At 42.0% G+C, this 16216-nt stretch overlaps 1 protein-coding gene across 1 annotated transcript in view; it reads left to right on the top strand.

The window, feature by feature from the left end:
- SLC50A1 (solute carrier family 50 member 1) overlaps positions 1-5778 on the top strand; it is a 716724-nt gene extending 710946 nt beyond the window's left edge. Inside the window, exon 6 of the mRNA XM_044080142.1 lies at positions 611-5778. Coding sequence (XP_043936077.1) covers positions 611-715 — 105 coding nt within the window. The 3' untranslated portion in view covers positions 716-5778. The remainder of the gene's footprint in view (positions 1-610) is intronic.
- The last annotated feature ends 10438 nt before the right edge of the window (positions 5779-16216 follow it).

Consider the following 16216-nt stretch of genomic DNA (forward strand, 5'->3'; position numbering starts at 1 on the left):
TAGCAGCTTATTAAAATGCTTACATTTGTTTGGCATGGCTTTTACAGTTTCTTGCTAGCAGAACTGAAAGTGGTGAGAGGTAAAGCCAGGTTTGTGAAATGTTGGTATATGAGCCACTTCTTCATGTGTACCAGTTGTATCAGTAAAATAGACATTTTACCGGGGAAAAAAAAAACAGACTGTTGGTAAGTAGAAAACCTAAGTGTTATACTTCTGCCAGAATCTTACTACCTTATACAGCTGTAATTTTCACCAGCTTCAAACCAACAAGCTCAGTATGGCCGGAAGTAATGTTACAGATGTGTGAGTAGCATTTTCTTTGCATTGTTTTAATTACTTTAACACAGAAAGTAGGCAGAGACATACTAATATTTATGGAAAACATTGAATCGTACAAGTTGAAAGCTACACTGAGACAACTTTATATATACCTTATCACTGCATCTTGTTTTATTTGCTTTATATCACTCACACTTGCCATAGGTGTGACATATATACTTACCAGTCTTAGTCCTTTTCTGTCATTACAAAACATAAAAAATACAGCTTTGGATATACAATGGCCAAGTCTAACTTCATTTATTTATTTATTTTTTATCTTTTGTTACAGATACCTAACCTACCTGGAGTTGTTACCAGCCTAATCCGTTTCTGGCTTTTCTGGCAGTACTCACATAGCCAGGAGAAATATCCTTACAGACCAGTGCAGGCCTGAAGCCAGGACTGATTCTGTTATGGAGACGGCTGTGATTCTAAAAACCCAGCATGTGTGCAATTGCAGGGTACAGTAGTACCACATTGGCAGATCACAACCTTAAAAGTTTGCATAGGAGAGAGCAAGTTTGGAAAGCAGTTGATTACTCCTACAGACTTTAGTGAAGCACAGCACATGAATGTGCAAGATGAAAACAACACAAAGCTGTTCCTTTAATTGCATACCTACAGTGAATCTGTGCCACAAATCAATTGTGTCTGGTATTTTATTCATGGTGGGGGAAGCAAGTGCCTTCATGTATGAAAAGCAACTTTTTCTAGTATGTAACTGGTGTTTAATGAAGATAACTTTTTAGTGCTGTTTTCTTTTATGACTGGTCTTCTAATTCTGTTTTTTTTTGTTGTTTTAAATTAGTATTTCATTATTTGAACTATTGTACTTTCGACTGTGTGGTACACAAATTTCCTTGTGTCTAAGAATTCCTTGTGATATGTTTTGGGTGGCAGTTTTATCAGGGATATTTTGTTTTAAGGGTACGTGCGTAAGAATGGAAAAGTGAAACAGAATGCCAGTATCGATAAATCAGGCAGTTTGTTTTGCATTCTGAAACACCTTTCTGTATTTGCACATTCTGAAACACCTTACTGTATCTGCATTATTTAGCTGAGCAAGTAAGTGTTTCCTGAGTCAGAATGATTCTTAAGTGACATGAAAGATCTAGATTTCCGAATAATAAAAACATCCCACTTTCTTAATATTTTTGTGTCCTATCTGATTCCATCTGACACATGCAATCATTTCCTATTTTTCCTTAGGTTCCAGTGTACCACTGTGTCAGTTCTTACCTGTCTCAGTTTATCCATCTGCATTTATCACGTTTTTCTTCTATCCATTTGTAATGTTAGTCTCTACCATGTTGTACCTCCATGTAATATCATGTTGCATGGTTTGGTGAGTGTTCTCACACTTCTACCTCTGTGATGTGCCTTGGCTTATGCTTATCTCCTTTAACATTCATGCCTATTCCTTCTCTTTTATGTGTTTCACCCACTTTGTTTCCATGTTCCTCTCCTCTGCATTGTGCATGTTTCTTGTGTTTCACTGCCATTTGGCAGTAACATAAGCATGTGTTGCTTTTTGACCGCTTCCTGCTTTGTCACACAAGCCCATTTGGCTTCTCACACCCTTTTACCTTCTTTCTGATTTTTTCATAATATCAGAAGTAAAACATGGAGCAAAGTTTGTCACCATGATGGCATTAGGAGGAAGTCCAGGTTTTTTTTGTAGTGAAGGTCATACTTTTGTTTACTCGAACATATTTGACCTTTAGTGCAAAGAAGAATAAAATGTAGATCTGATGTTGTCCCCTTCATTCCTTCTTATGGTAGGGTTTCAGATCCAAACCTCGGATCCGGCTTGGCCACATTTTCCTGACTTAGACCTGACTCTCAAGCTCCTCCCCTACGCATAATGCACTACCGCCACCCAAGCACCTCAGATCTCGTTTGCCACATTCAGAAGACAGACTGAAGATCCAGTCTGTCAAGCGCGCCTTTGTTGTTTTCAGTTAGTGTGCTTCTCCCTCATTATTAGTTAGTCTGTGTCATAGTGGGTAAATTTTGTAGTTTGAAGTGCTAAAGTTAGGTCGTTACAGAAGTTTTCTTTTTCTGCTGTGTGCTCCCTTTCCTCTTAAGGGTTTACAATTGGTGTGTATGTTTGTGCTCACACTTTCTACTTTATAGTCTTTCCTTTCATAAAAAAAAAAGTGTGTGTGATATAATTGCTGTTACCGTTGATTGCTTTCCCTTTTTTCAGCAGGTCTTTGGCTTTTCTGTTTGTGGCAGGCTTAGGTCAGGGTTGCTTCCATGTCCATTATGTCAGACAAGCCTTCTGGTTTCAAGAGATGCACTTCTTGTGGGCACAAGATCCCCAGTCAAGATGCCCACAAAAATTGCATCTACTGTTTGGGGGCCAAACATCTCAAAGCCTGTTATGACATTATACACTTCCTTTAATCCGCGTACGCTGGTGGATAGGCAAAATAAGTTGATCTTAAAAGGGTCTGCTTCCTTCCTTAGCTTCTGAGGCTCAATCCTCCTCCTTGACTTCATCTTCCATGGATCCTAAGAAGGTGTCTCATTGCTTCCATGAGAGACCCCTTGGAGCCTAAGATTATGTTAAAGAAGTCTTCAGATCCACCTTCCTTAGATCCAAAGAAGTCTGCTGCCTTACTGGAGGCACAGGTCTCCAGAGATCCGACTGGGATCATCACTATTTCCCCTCCTGTCTCTTCGGCTCCTGCATTGGATCCTTGGACTTTGGATCTGAGAGCTAAAAGCAGGTCAACCAAGACAGCCCATGTCACCTAAGCCTAGACATTCCAGACCCTCCTTGTCTTCCTATAGGGTCTGTAAAAGCTGGTCCAAGGTGGATATAGACAGAATGATTAGGAAATACCTCAAGATCCAGATTCAGATGGGGGTAGTGTCAGCTCTGTCCCCTATCGGACACGTGAGCTTACCCGGCCCATACTCCTTCTCTGATCCATTCCTTGGTTTCAGAGTTGCAGGGCTCAAAACTCCAGAGAGTGTGGGTATTGGTGCCAGCAAAACCACCTTCCTTGACTCCGATGGTGCACCTTATCAGCCCTGCTCCTGCTTACTGGGAGCAAGGCGAATTTCGGCGGCAAGAGGTCAGAGCCAGCTCTGGGGGAATGGGGTCAGTACTGTCTGTTGGAGCTCTCTCTTCCCCTAATTGCCTCGGCCCTTGATAGCTCGTGTCCGATTCCCTCTGGAAGCTACAGATCTGGAGTAGGTTCTAACCATCTTCCATTTGTTGCTTTGGCTTTGATAAGTGGGTGGGACTTCTGCAGGTCCGTTTGCTTTCAAAGTAGTGGAAAGGGGTTTCTCCCTCAGTCCTGTAGCCTACCAATGTACCCCTGTGGGTCGTGGTCTTGATCGCACTCATTCTGTCCAGAGTCTTCCTGCCCAGAGCAGTCTCCAAGATTTTTTTGACCCAGGAAAGATCCCCTTCTTCCAATACTTCTCCCCAGTACACAATGGAGGAAGTTCCCCCAGAAGAAGATGTGCAAAAGGAGGCACATCAACTCCCCATTGAAGTCATTAACCAAAGACACTGACTTTGGAGGAGAAAGGATCCCAACGATCCCCACCTGCTGTCTCCTTTGGAGACATTCTAGAGATCCTGAAGTAGAAGGGTGAGTGGTCTGTCCGTCCTCCTCTTTCTGAGGAGTCAGTGTCCTTGGAAGCTTTCAGGGCAGGCCCATTGCCGTCCTGGGGTGACCTACCAGTGGATGCCCTTGTTGACCTTGTATCTTGCTGGGTGTGGAAGGAACCATATACCATCGAGCTGATTCCTAAGTGCCCCAATAGGATTGTGGTCCCACAGGCTGACAGGAAACATTGGAGCACGGGTCCTGTTGTTGATACCATCATGGTAGCAGCAGCCACTAAGAAAGAACTGGCAGAGGAACCATCTCGCCTGACAAAGAGTTTAGAGCACTGGTCAGACTAGGAAAGTGCATTTACACCTCAGCCACCTTTGCTGTGAGTTTTTGAATTATCTGGCTCACTTTACCCAATTCAGAGAGATTTAATTAAGGAGCTTTTGGAGTATCTCTGAGTCTATGCCTGCGGGCAACTTTAAGAAACTTTCTCCCAAGCTGGCCACTCTGTCATCTAATTTCAATTCCTCAATGAGGCTAATGTCCTATATGACAAAAGATTTCTCTCCAGCTGCTGGTTCAGGTCTATCCCTAAGGAGGCATTTCTGGATGAAACTATGTGGCTTTGTGGAACCCTTTAAATCGTCATTTGTTAATGCCCCTTTTGATGGCTCATCACTGTTTGGGCCATTGTTTAAAGATACTCTTATTTGCAGTGAAAAGGACGGGAAGACTCTTTCTGCCATAGGAATCATGTTTTCTATGCCACAGCGGTCCTTTTCAAGGAACCAGCATGGGAGTAAGAAAATGTGGTTCCATAAATCACAAAGGCCTTTCCAGAACCCACATGGGGATCCTTCTTCCAGAGGCAGAGGAGGGAGGGGGCATAATGGCAGATGTCACCTCAGAGGCAGGAGGGGTCCGGAAAATCAGGCCTTTAGAGAGATGTTCTCTGACGAGCCCTATCAGCACTCCTGAAGTGCTACCCAGCTGCCCATCTCTGGAGGCAGTTGGGGCTCAACTTGCTTTGCACTCAGAACCCTGTATTTACTTGACACAAAACCCCCTGTGTGCTAAGAGTAATTATCCACATGATACTGCATTCCCTTTTCTGTAACACCCCCTGACACCATCAAGAAGCTCCCTGACTTGCCACCCAGTCAGAGAGAGCAGGCAGCACAAGAAGTTCAAAAAATGCTGCAACAAAGAGTCATCCAAGAGCTCCCAACCAAACAAAGAGGATTCCAAACCTACTCCCGCTTCTTTTTGGTGCCGAAAAAGACAGGGGACCCAAGACCCATATTGGATCTAAGCATATTGAATCTGGACATAAAGAAGTCGAGGCTCCAAATGGTTACAGTCCAGTCCATCCTGCCACTTTTGCACAAGAATGATGGGATGGGCTCAGTAGATCTTAAGGAGGGCTACTATCGCATCAAAATAGACAGGCGCTCCAGGAGATACCTGCGCTTTCGGCTGAGAGCCAGTCGCTTCCAGTTCAGAGTACTGCCCTTTGGGCTCACCATAGCACCCTGGGTGTTCACCAAGTGGTATAGCAGGTAGTAGCAGTTCACATGAGACTCAAAGGATTCCAGAAGTTTCCATACTTAGATAATTGGCTCCTCATTGCCCCCATGAGGTATCAACTTAGTCAAGCCAGAGACTATCTGATCCAAATATCACAATAAATGTAGACAAGTCCAGTCTGACTCTTGTACAGAACCTAGAGTTCATGGGTACACAGTTGAAACACTAAGGATCAAACAGCTTATTTTCCTCTACACCACATAATGACACTGAGGAATCAAGTTCAGGAACTGTTATCTCCTCAGTCTCCCCCTGGCACATCTAATCTCACAAGCCTTTGGGGTCCATGTCAGCAGCGATCTTGTTAGCTCCCCTGGCAAGATTTTTTATGTGAATCCTTCAATGGATGTTACCAGTACAGTGATCTATACTCTACCTGTCTCTGTCTGTTCCCATCAAGCTGACACCAATTTGCAAATGTCATATTTGCTGGTGGATTCAATCAGACAATCTCTCCCTAGGCAGACCCTTTACTCCCCCCCCCCCCCAGCCACGGTGACCACGGATGCTTTTCAGTTGGGGTGGGAGGGGCATTACAAGGGAAGGATGGTCTAAGCCATCTGGTCCCCCTTGGAGACCAGGATGCTCATCAGTGTCCTTTGATGAGAGCAGTTCTCCTAACCTTGCAAGCCTTTCAGGACTTTCTCCTTCTGGGGCCTGTTGCTATTCAGACCAACTACATGTCTGCTGTCTGGAACATCAACAGACAAGGAGGAATCTGTTCTTATTGTGCAGGGAGGCCATGAGGATGTGGGAATGAGCAATCACTTCAGACCACTTTCTGGCTGCAATGCACATTCTGGCAAAACCACAGAGTTGGTGGACAGACTTAGCAGATCGATCCTGATTCCGCATGAGTGATCCCTCAAGCAGTCAGTAGTGAACATGATCTTCAAACGCTGGGGTCAGTCTTATTGCGACCTTTTTGCCTCTCCCCTCAACAAGTGCAGCAAGTTCTTCACTATGATTCCCCCCTCTGGGGGTAGTCCCTGAGGGATGCTCTGGTGCCTGCAGATGTATCCTCCTCTCCCTCTTATCCTGAAATTTTGGCAGAAGGCAAGCAGGTTAAAGAGCTCTATCATCCTCCTTGCCCCCTTATAACCTCCACGCACTTGGTTCCCCTTTCTTTGGTCTCCTCTAAGATATCCTCCATGTATACTGGAGCCAAGACAGGACCTATTCTCTCACCCATCAGGTTTATAACATCCCAATCTTCAGGCCCTCAAATTGATCACATCGTTTCTCCAGTTCCGACAATAGTAAGATAGTCGAGGCTTGCTTCCCCGGTCCGTAACATTATTTTGTACTCTCAAAAAGTATCCACCAAGAAGGTCTGCAACAGTAAGTGGAAAAGATTTGTTGTATGGGCTGTGAGTAAAAATATTGATCCTTTCTGTGCACCTGTCTCAAACATTTTGCTTTTTTCACTACCTTGTTCAGTAGGGGCAAGTTTTTCTACCATCAAAATTCAACTAGCAGCAATCTCCAACTTTCATGAGAGTAGCCAGTCTCAATCCCGGTCTACTTTTAGATTATGCAAAGCTTTTATGATAGGCATTTTCTTGCTAAGGCTGCCCACTAAATATCCATCCACCCTGTTGGAGCTCATTGTTGTGTTGCAGGGTCTAACTCAAGGACCTTTCAAGCCAGTAGCTACGTGTGATTTAAAATTTCTGTCATGTAAGACAATTTTTCTAGTAGCCATTACTTCAGAAAAGAGAATTTATGAAGTTCATGTATTATCTTCCAAGCCTCCATGCATATTTTTTCATAAGGACAGAGTTTCATTACATACCAACCCCTCCTAAAGTAGCCATGGAAAATATTAACCAGTCCATTCAATTACCAGTATTTTTTCCTAATTTTACCAACAAAGGAGAGTACACTGTTCATCTCCTTGATGTTCATAGACAACTATGTTTTTACCTGCATAGAACAAAGCACCATAGGAAGTCAGAACAGTTGTTTATAGCTTTCATAGCTAGCAAGCTAGGTCGAGTGACATCTAAAACCACTTTGGCTAAATGGATCACTGACTATATCACTTTCATTTATTCACGGAAGGGCTTGGAACTGCCTCGACCACCGAGAGTGCATTCAGCTACATCTCTGGCTACTACTTCTGCTTTCTCTCCTAGAATTCCCATTGATGATATTTGTGTAACAGCTGCATGGTCAAACAGTCGCACCTTTGTAGCGCACTACAAATTGGATATAGTTTCTAGGAGCCAAGGCTTCCTTTGGCTCGATGGTGCTCTGGCACATCCTTCATAAGGGACACCCAGAAATCGCATAGCTGGGGACTCTGACCCTACCATGAGGAGGAATGCAGAGGACAACATCAGATTAGAAAGTTATGTCTTACCATAACTTGGCATCTCTGTTGACCATCTTCATTCCTCCTCACTTTTCTCATCCAACCATCCCCCTGCCTTTTCTTCTAGAGGATCTATGGGAAATGAAGGGACACTCTGGTCCCATGTCTGAGCTTCAGTTGCCTCCTCCTTCTGTGTTCTTTTTCTCTTGATGGGATTATGGTTCAACAAACTTGATCCGAGGTGTTTCGGTGGGTGTAGTGCATTATGGGTAGAGGAAGGAGCTTGAGAGTCTAATCCAAGTCCAGAAGATGTGGCCAAACTGGATCAGAGGTTTTGATCTGAGATCCTGCCATGAGGAGTAATGAAGATGGACAACACAGATGCGAGGTTATGGTAAGTAGTAACTAATTTTCTATTTCTTACTGTTCATAGTTTTGTGTTTTCTCTTACTGGTATGGTTGCACAGGGCAAGTTAACAAATGGCTTACTCTCTCACATGGAAGAAATCCTTCCTTCAGTTTAGCAGAGTGTGTGCAAACCCAATCAGTTTAGTCACGTCCCATTTTGCCTCTTGACCTGATGAAAGATGGATGATGTAAACCTCCAAGTCCTCTTCCCAGGTTAGTGGCTTGAGGGTGGCATGGCTGTTGGTGACAAAGCAGACTTTGCAGCTGCTACCATTCCCTCTACAATGACAGCGATCATTTGGAAGAGTTACTTCATAGTCATCTTCTCAGAAGCAGGGGGCTGTCTTGGAAGTATAGTTAAGATTTCTGAAGCTGGTGCACTCTGTTAGGGACACATTATAAGCCTCCGAAACAGGTACTCACTATCAGGGATGGAATACAAGCTTTTGAAAATGCAAGTGAAGACAGCTGTCCTTATTTATTTATTTATTTTTTTAAATGGTTGTAGTGTGCTTCAGTGCAGCACTTAACATTGCAAAAGGTCTATAGCACAATAGACCATAGAATGTTGCACTTAACACCACAGAACTTTGATAGCACAGCCCATCACAGAATACCTTTTTAAGAGAGAAAACTCTGCTTAGTTGGCAGTGGCAGGTTAAACTGGGCTTCCAACTGAAAACATAAGCCAAGACCTGCCTGCCTCACTCGGATGTATGCAAGGATAAAACTGTAAAACAAAAGTGTGGAAAATTAATGCAGCCGAGACATTTATCCACACAGTGGAACTTTGGTTTTCCAAACTAAAGTTAATGTCTCTGGACTTGAACAGAAAGTGAATCACAGTACCTTTCTGAAAACACTGGTGCTGAATCCAGCTTGAAAGTCTCTGGTGCTGGTCTTCTTTGGGGTTTGTAGCTTCATAGGTAAGTAATAGGCAATGGATTGGTCGACCATTTCAGGCCCAGCCAGAAAAACGTATTCAAAATTTCCCTGTAGTAGACTGGGGGAGAATTTGAGGCTGCCCATCCATTTATCTAGGTTTACATTGAAGGTGGTAAAGGTGGTATTCTGCTTGACGTGTAGTGGAAGTTTGTTCCAAAGGTGAGGGGTATGTTGGGATATGAATGTTATCATGCCAGCATGTCTTATTTATCTACTGATGGAGGTTTAGTTAAACAGAGTATTTGACGAAGCATTATTTCTGCAAAGCAATAGTAGATCAAATAGGGTTGGATCTTTCATGGCACAAAAGGCTAGAACTAGATCTCCATAGAGGAGTCTGTAAGAGAGTACTTTGAAAGGGTTGCCAGTCTCTTCTTATATCTAAGAGTTTTGAGGCCACTGATCTCTTTAGTTATGAATCTCTCTGGTCTCTCAAGTTGTGTGATATGTTTAGATAAATACATGCCAAAAGGTGCATTATATTCATTAATAGGTCTGATAACATATGGGTAAAGGGGAATTAAGACTTCTTTGGATCTAATGGAGGTGCCTTTGGAAATTAGATGGGCCAGATAAAAGGCTTTCCAAGCTACTGTAGAGACATAACGGTCAAATGATAAATTCTCAACAGCGCTCAGGACTACTACAAAGTACGGGTGACAAGACTTACCACTAGTCATTAGATTTAGTCGATGCCTTCTAGCCCACCTTAACAACAGCCCTGAAACCACTCCATTTAAGGAAACCATTTGACTTCATTGCTGAGGACCACTACAAAGTATGGGTGACAACCCCTACCACCAGTCAGTGTAGGTTAAAACCTAAGGAATTCAAGTGTAACATCTGGGGAGCATATCTTTGAGGTCTGCAGCTTGTAAAATCTATTTTACTGCTTGGTAATCATAGGCCCATGTAACTTAGCATCTAACCCCTAACCACAAGCACATTTCCCCATTTACAACCTCTAAACCTGTGTTTAATTTGTTTCTTAACATAACCCAGAGCTGTACCTTTCAAAATGCTCATGCTCTGAAAACCAGTCTTATGTTTTAAAATAAGAGAATAAGTAAATTGCAAAGCTAGCCTGCTCTATTTCATCCCCCTGGCTTTACACATACTACTCTCTTTCCATCCAAACTAGAGATAAGCCATGGAAAACCTGGTCTAAAACTAAGCACCCTAAAACTAAGCACCCTACCCATTTACAAAACTACAAGGAGCTCCATACCCATACCAGAAAGCACATCAACAAAGGCAAGAGGAATTTTTACAAAAACCCACAAACCTCTCACATATCCAACCCAAAGAAATTCTGGCACTCCATAAACCAAATATTGCATCTAGGTAACCCCTCATCTCCTAACCCCTGCCCCAGCAATACTCCCCAAGAAACTGCATGCATCTTTAACACCCACTTTATTGACTCATTAGTAGAAATCCTACCAACGCTGACACCAGTGCTGTCAACCCTTCTGACCTTCCCACCACGCTTAATCCACAAATAATTTCTCTCTTAAACCAGTACCTACCAGCTACATAAAATCCTTACTTCTCAAATAAATTGAAACCCTGCTGCCTGTCAGTTAATAACCTACCACTCTTCCTTCAGATAGCAGCAAACTTTCTAGCCCTTCCTGTATCCTAACTTATCAACTTGGTCTATCATTGAATCCAAAGTTCCCTCAGTCTGGAAACAATTCTTTACCTTACCCATACACAAAGGAGGCAATTCCACAGAAATTGCCAACTTCAGGCCAATAGCAATTTTATCACCTCTCTCTAAAATATTAGAAAAATGCATGCACAAACAAATTCTGGATTACCATTTACAAAAACTACTCACCCCCACACAACACAGCTTTCGCCCAAAACATAGCACATCCAAAGCTCTTCTTTCCTTTACCAACACCATTTCTCTGGCTAGAGACACTAACAAGCTAGTGTCATGCCTGTTACTCAATCTCCCTAAAGCATTCGACATAGTCTTTCACCCCCTGTTGTTGGCCAAACTCTGTGACCTGACGTTTTTCCACTTCAGCCATCTCTTGGTTTTCTAGGTACCTCAATGACCAACACCAATCTGTAAAGTGGCTCTTTACACAATCCCCTCCTCTTCCTGTCAAGATGGGAGTTCCCCAAGCATCAGTTCTTGATCTGTTACTCTTCAATATATTTACTAATGTACTCTGTACTTCCTGTCCACAATCATCTCTCATGCAATATGCAGATGACTCTACAGTCATCGCCATTGCTGATACCCTCGCTGACCTAAACGCCATTACCCAAAAATCCTTCATATCCATAGAAAACTGGCTTTCTAAGAATCAGTTAATCCTAAATCCTAGAAGGCCTAAATTCTTGCTTTTTATACCAAAACCCCCAAACCACCTCAGATCTACGTTCTCTAGCTCATCTCTCAACAATGCACATATCAGAGTTGAACGGCAAAAACTTGGTCGTATTTACAGAAACAAAAAAATTCCTGTCAAACAAAGCCAAAATCTCCCTCTCCCATGCCTATCTTCTCCCAAGCCTACTTTACAGCTCACAAATCCTCACCAACCTTCAAATCTCTCTTAACAAAATTAGAAATTACCTATAATAAAGTTGCCAGATTCAATGTGAATCAAACCTATAAATCTCACCACTGTTTTTCTCTTAACAGCTTGAAGTGACTAGGATTTCCCCACCTACTACTACTCTCAGATTCAGATCATTCATTCCATCCTGTATCTGCCCTCCTTGTGTCCCAACATCTCCGCACATGTCTCCCTCAAACCCCTTCCAGGACTCTGCGAAGCACAGACCAAAATCTACTTCAAATCTACAAACCAAAAAGCAAAATAGGAGGAAACGTTTACAGCTATTCCCCTCCCCTCTCTTGGAACAAACTCCCCCTAGATATTAGAAGTTCAAAACTGCTACCAGAATCTTTCTGAAAAGCAACTAGACTTGCCACTGCACTCACCCTCCTTATCTGTCTACTTCATGTGTTTCCTACCTACCTCTCCCTTCTTTTTTCTCATCCTTACTTAACAACTGTAACTGTGAATCCTACTTGTTGTAACTAGCTTAGACTACCTGTACTAACTGTCTACTCTAATATGTTTATTCTATGTTCTTGCGTAGCTACATCCTTAATAACCATATTCTTGATAAGACTGTATGTTTGTATATAACCTTGGTGCCTTTACATTATTAGTCATAAATTGTAAACTATGTACTAACTTTTTTAATACTGTACTTTTCATATATGTTAACTGTGGAGCCTTTCTGCCCGAGCCCCCTTTGAAAAAGGGTGACAGCTCAGTCAGATTAACCTGGTCAAGAAATGTCAAATAAATAAATAATAAACAAGAGTACACAGATCTCGTACAACAGTAGCTGATTGGAGGGGTGCATCTCCTATAAAGTAAGCAGAATTGTTTTCTTTACCAAAATAAACTATGCTACATTTTTTTTTTTTTTTTTTTTTTTTTTACATTTAGTTTTCCACATTTTTTTCATTGTCCTTGTACCAATTGTTAACATGGTCTTAAGTCATGTTGGAGCAATTTTAAGTCTGCTGAAGATCGAATAACAACACCCAGTTTAGAATCATCTGCAAACTTAGTTAACCATAGGCCAGAGTGCTAGTCTGAAGGTCTAAGAAATTATGCCAAATAGGAGAGGGCCCCAAACTTGAGCCCTGTGAAACACCACTGGTAACTGTTTTGCTTTAAGAAGAGGCAGCTGCTACCCTAACCACATGGGTTCTGTCAGACAACCAGTAAGCTGTCCATTCCACATTATAAGGATTTACATTCAGATTTACAAGTCTGTTAGTTGTGCTTCCATGGGGAATAGTGTTAAAGGCCTCGGCCAGATGTCGAAATGCTGTATTCACTACATAACCACTATTCATTGCTTCATTATCTTTTTCTAGACGTTAATGAGGTTAAAGAGGCAGAACCTTCGTTGTATAAAGCTAAATTGAAAATCTCTCAATTATAGACCCTCATCAATGTCCAGATTAATGAAGTCTGAGGTAATACTCTCTATAGCTTTACATATGAGTCTTGGGAGACTAATGAGACTATAGTTATCAAGGTCAGTGGTTGGGTCACCCTTGTGTAATGGCGTTACAGTAGTTGTTTTCCAGGCTTTAGGAATGTTACCAGTGGATAGGCTTGGAATAAAGAGTTTAGTGGTTCAGAAAGGACATATTTTGCACTGATAATCGTACAACTTAGTATGTTGTGAGGGCCCATGGATCTTAGTCTTTGAAAACTCTGAAGAATTTGTTCTATAGTAATTAAATGGAGGCTGGGATTGTGGAACCTGTGGGATAGCTCTAACTGTGGGTGGTGTAAAATATGCATTAAATTTGTTAGCTAGGATATTAGTGATTTTCTTTGGGTTATAAAGTGTAGCATTATTGTAGACTAACCCTGAACACTGTTGGGTGTAAGATTTTAACTTTCTGATTTAGTTAAAGAAAAATTTGCAGTTGTTTTTAGTTTTGATAGCTATTTTAAGTTCATACTCGCTTTTTTGCTTCCTAATGGTTTTACTAGTTTGCTTCAATGTGCTCTTAAGGTAGGTGGAATCAGACCACTTTATAAGTGTTAAGCAGTTTCCTTTTCTTGTTATGTAATGTATTTGCATAAGTGTTCCACCATGGAGGATTATTTTTAAACCTCTCTTTATATTTGCTGTGGATAGGGACTGCTTTTTCAGCACAGCTATGTAAGTGGAAGTAAAAGTAAGAGGCATAAGTAGCAGCCTTTGCAACAAGATCCCTCATAGGAGGATTACAATAGAATTTATTGGGTCTATATCATAACAGCGAACGCTAAAAATAGTGAACGCTGTTATGTTGAATTCAAATGCCCGAAATCTGAAAACAGCGTAAGAACGGATCGGCAAATTTTTTTCCAGGGAAAAAATTTGCTGATCCAAAAAAAAAAAAAAAAAGAGTATACAGTCAGAATTAAGTGGGGGGCTTTGCCCCCCACACCCCACCCAACTTCAATATACCAACTCCGAGATCGCACCTCAATAGAGAAAACAGCAAAGCCCGGAGAACATTCCTTCACTGTTTTCAGCTTTCGGACTTTGAAGTTCGATACATCAGCATTCACTATTTTTAGCATTCGTCGATGTGATATAGACCAAAATTTATTTGAGTCATTAAGTAATTGAAGATGGTTTGCTTCTGAGAAGTCCCTAAAAACAGAGCTGTTTACAGGGGCAATACCACCAGTTTTAAAGGAAAATGTCACTAAATTCTGGTATAATTTAACAAGACATAGTACATGGGAAGCTGTGTAAGAACTGACCATATTTGTAAGGGCTTGGTCCAGGATATTGGGGCCCCTAGTAGTATGGTTAACTATTTGTGAAAGAGAGTTAGCTGTTATAATGTCTGGGAAGCACTTGGCATGCAGACCCTTTTCAGTGTAGGTCAGCCAGTTTATTTTTGGATAGTTGAGGATAGCTGAAGTTCTCCAGTAAAAAAAAAAAAAAAAAGTCTTGGATTAGTGGAAATTTTACCAAATGTGTTGAGATAGCCATCCTGTTCAGAAGGGGACTTATAATGTGTTCTATAGTTAGCTGTGATGTGACAATTGGTCTTCTTTAGGGTGATTTGGACTTTTAAGAGTTCACATATGGTGCCCCAAGAAATCTGTCATGAGGTGGTGGTGATCTTGACAAATACTTATATCCCCCACAATTGCCAGTGGATCGGAAGACATAATGGGCATTATACCCAGGAATAGAGGGAGTGCTTTCAACAAACAACCATCATTCTGTAACTACACTTAAGTAAACTGAGTGGAACAGAAGATGAGTGCTTTCTCTTGGACTGATTTGTGATGCCATGGCTGGTACAGGCTGTTGGTGCATGTCCCCTGAGCATGTGAATGAGAGAAATTTCAGAAATATACCCATGCCATTGATATCAGAAGAGATGATCTCAATAGTTAGCAAATGTAGAGGGATTCCGCATGGATCAGACAACATTGTGAGTGCATATTGATTATCTTCATGTCTCACTGTTGCAGTCATTACATTTGGGTAATCTGCTGGCAGGTTGCCCTCAGTCAGCCTAATTAACAAAGTCTTAGGTCCTGTGTTGGTTGCTGTCCCTTCTTCCATGATGTCAGGTCGTCAGGGGTGTTAAACATGCAGCCGATGCCATTACATCAGTCTTTCTTGCCATGCGGTGCCCAAGCAGAAGCAGTTTGCAAGTGCCAGTCGGCCGACCCCTGAAATTTTCGTTTTCGAGTTTCAGAACCGAAGTCTTCAACTAAAAGCTAAGTACCCCGTTGGGGAAACTTTTTCTTGCTCCTTACAATTGCATTACTTGTGGGAAGCAAATACCTCATAAGGATTTTCATTTGTACTGTATTCCTTGCCTAGGCCTTGATCATAACGTACCTTGTTGGTTTTGTGCTAGATGTAATCAACGCACTATTAAACGTTGGTACATTTTAGCTTCTAAATATTTTGGCTTACGATTTAACTATCCAGAAATGATGTCAGTTAGCAATCAGACTACTGGAATACCTAAAAAACGCAAAGAAAAAGACAGAGACAGGCCGTCGAGGTCCAAAACTGACGACGATGCTTCTCCTAAGCCAGTTGCTAGTTCACCGGTACTCAGTGAGGTGCTTTTGCAGCCCCTGATGCCCGGTACTTTTGATTCACAGACCTCTACTGAGACCTATTCGGAGTCTGGTATGCCGCGAGATGCTTTAAGTATTGAACCCGCGGATGTCTCTACCTTAGATGGGTCCAGAGCCGCTGTGCAGGCACCGGCTTCTGAGGGTGTTTTCAGGCCTAAAGATTTGTATATTAAACTGATGCCATCTTCAAAACTAAGGCCCAAAATCCACTTCTATGTCTAAAAAACCGCCGCTTGGGCCACGTGTGCAGGTCCCAATGCCTAAAAAACAAATGATCAAAATGGCTGAAGATTTAATTACCTTGATCAGGGCTAGCCAACCCCTTCCTGCTAAGAGGCCTAGGCAAGCCATTGATTATGAATCTTATGATCAGGATTCTATTTCTTCTG

This window comes from Protopterus annectens, chromosome 8.part0 (assembly GCF_019279795.1).
Source record: "Protopterus annectens isolate FY-2018-M chromosome 8.part0, PAN1.0, whole genome shotgun sequence".
In the NCBI taxonomy this organism is placed as follows: Eukaryota; Metazoa; Chordata; order Ceratodontiformes; family Protopteridae; genus Protopterus; species Protopterus annectens.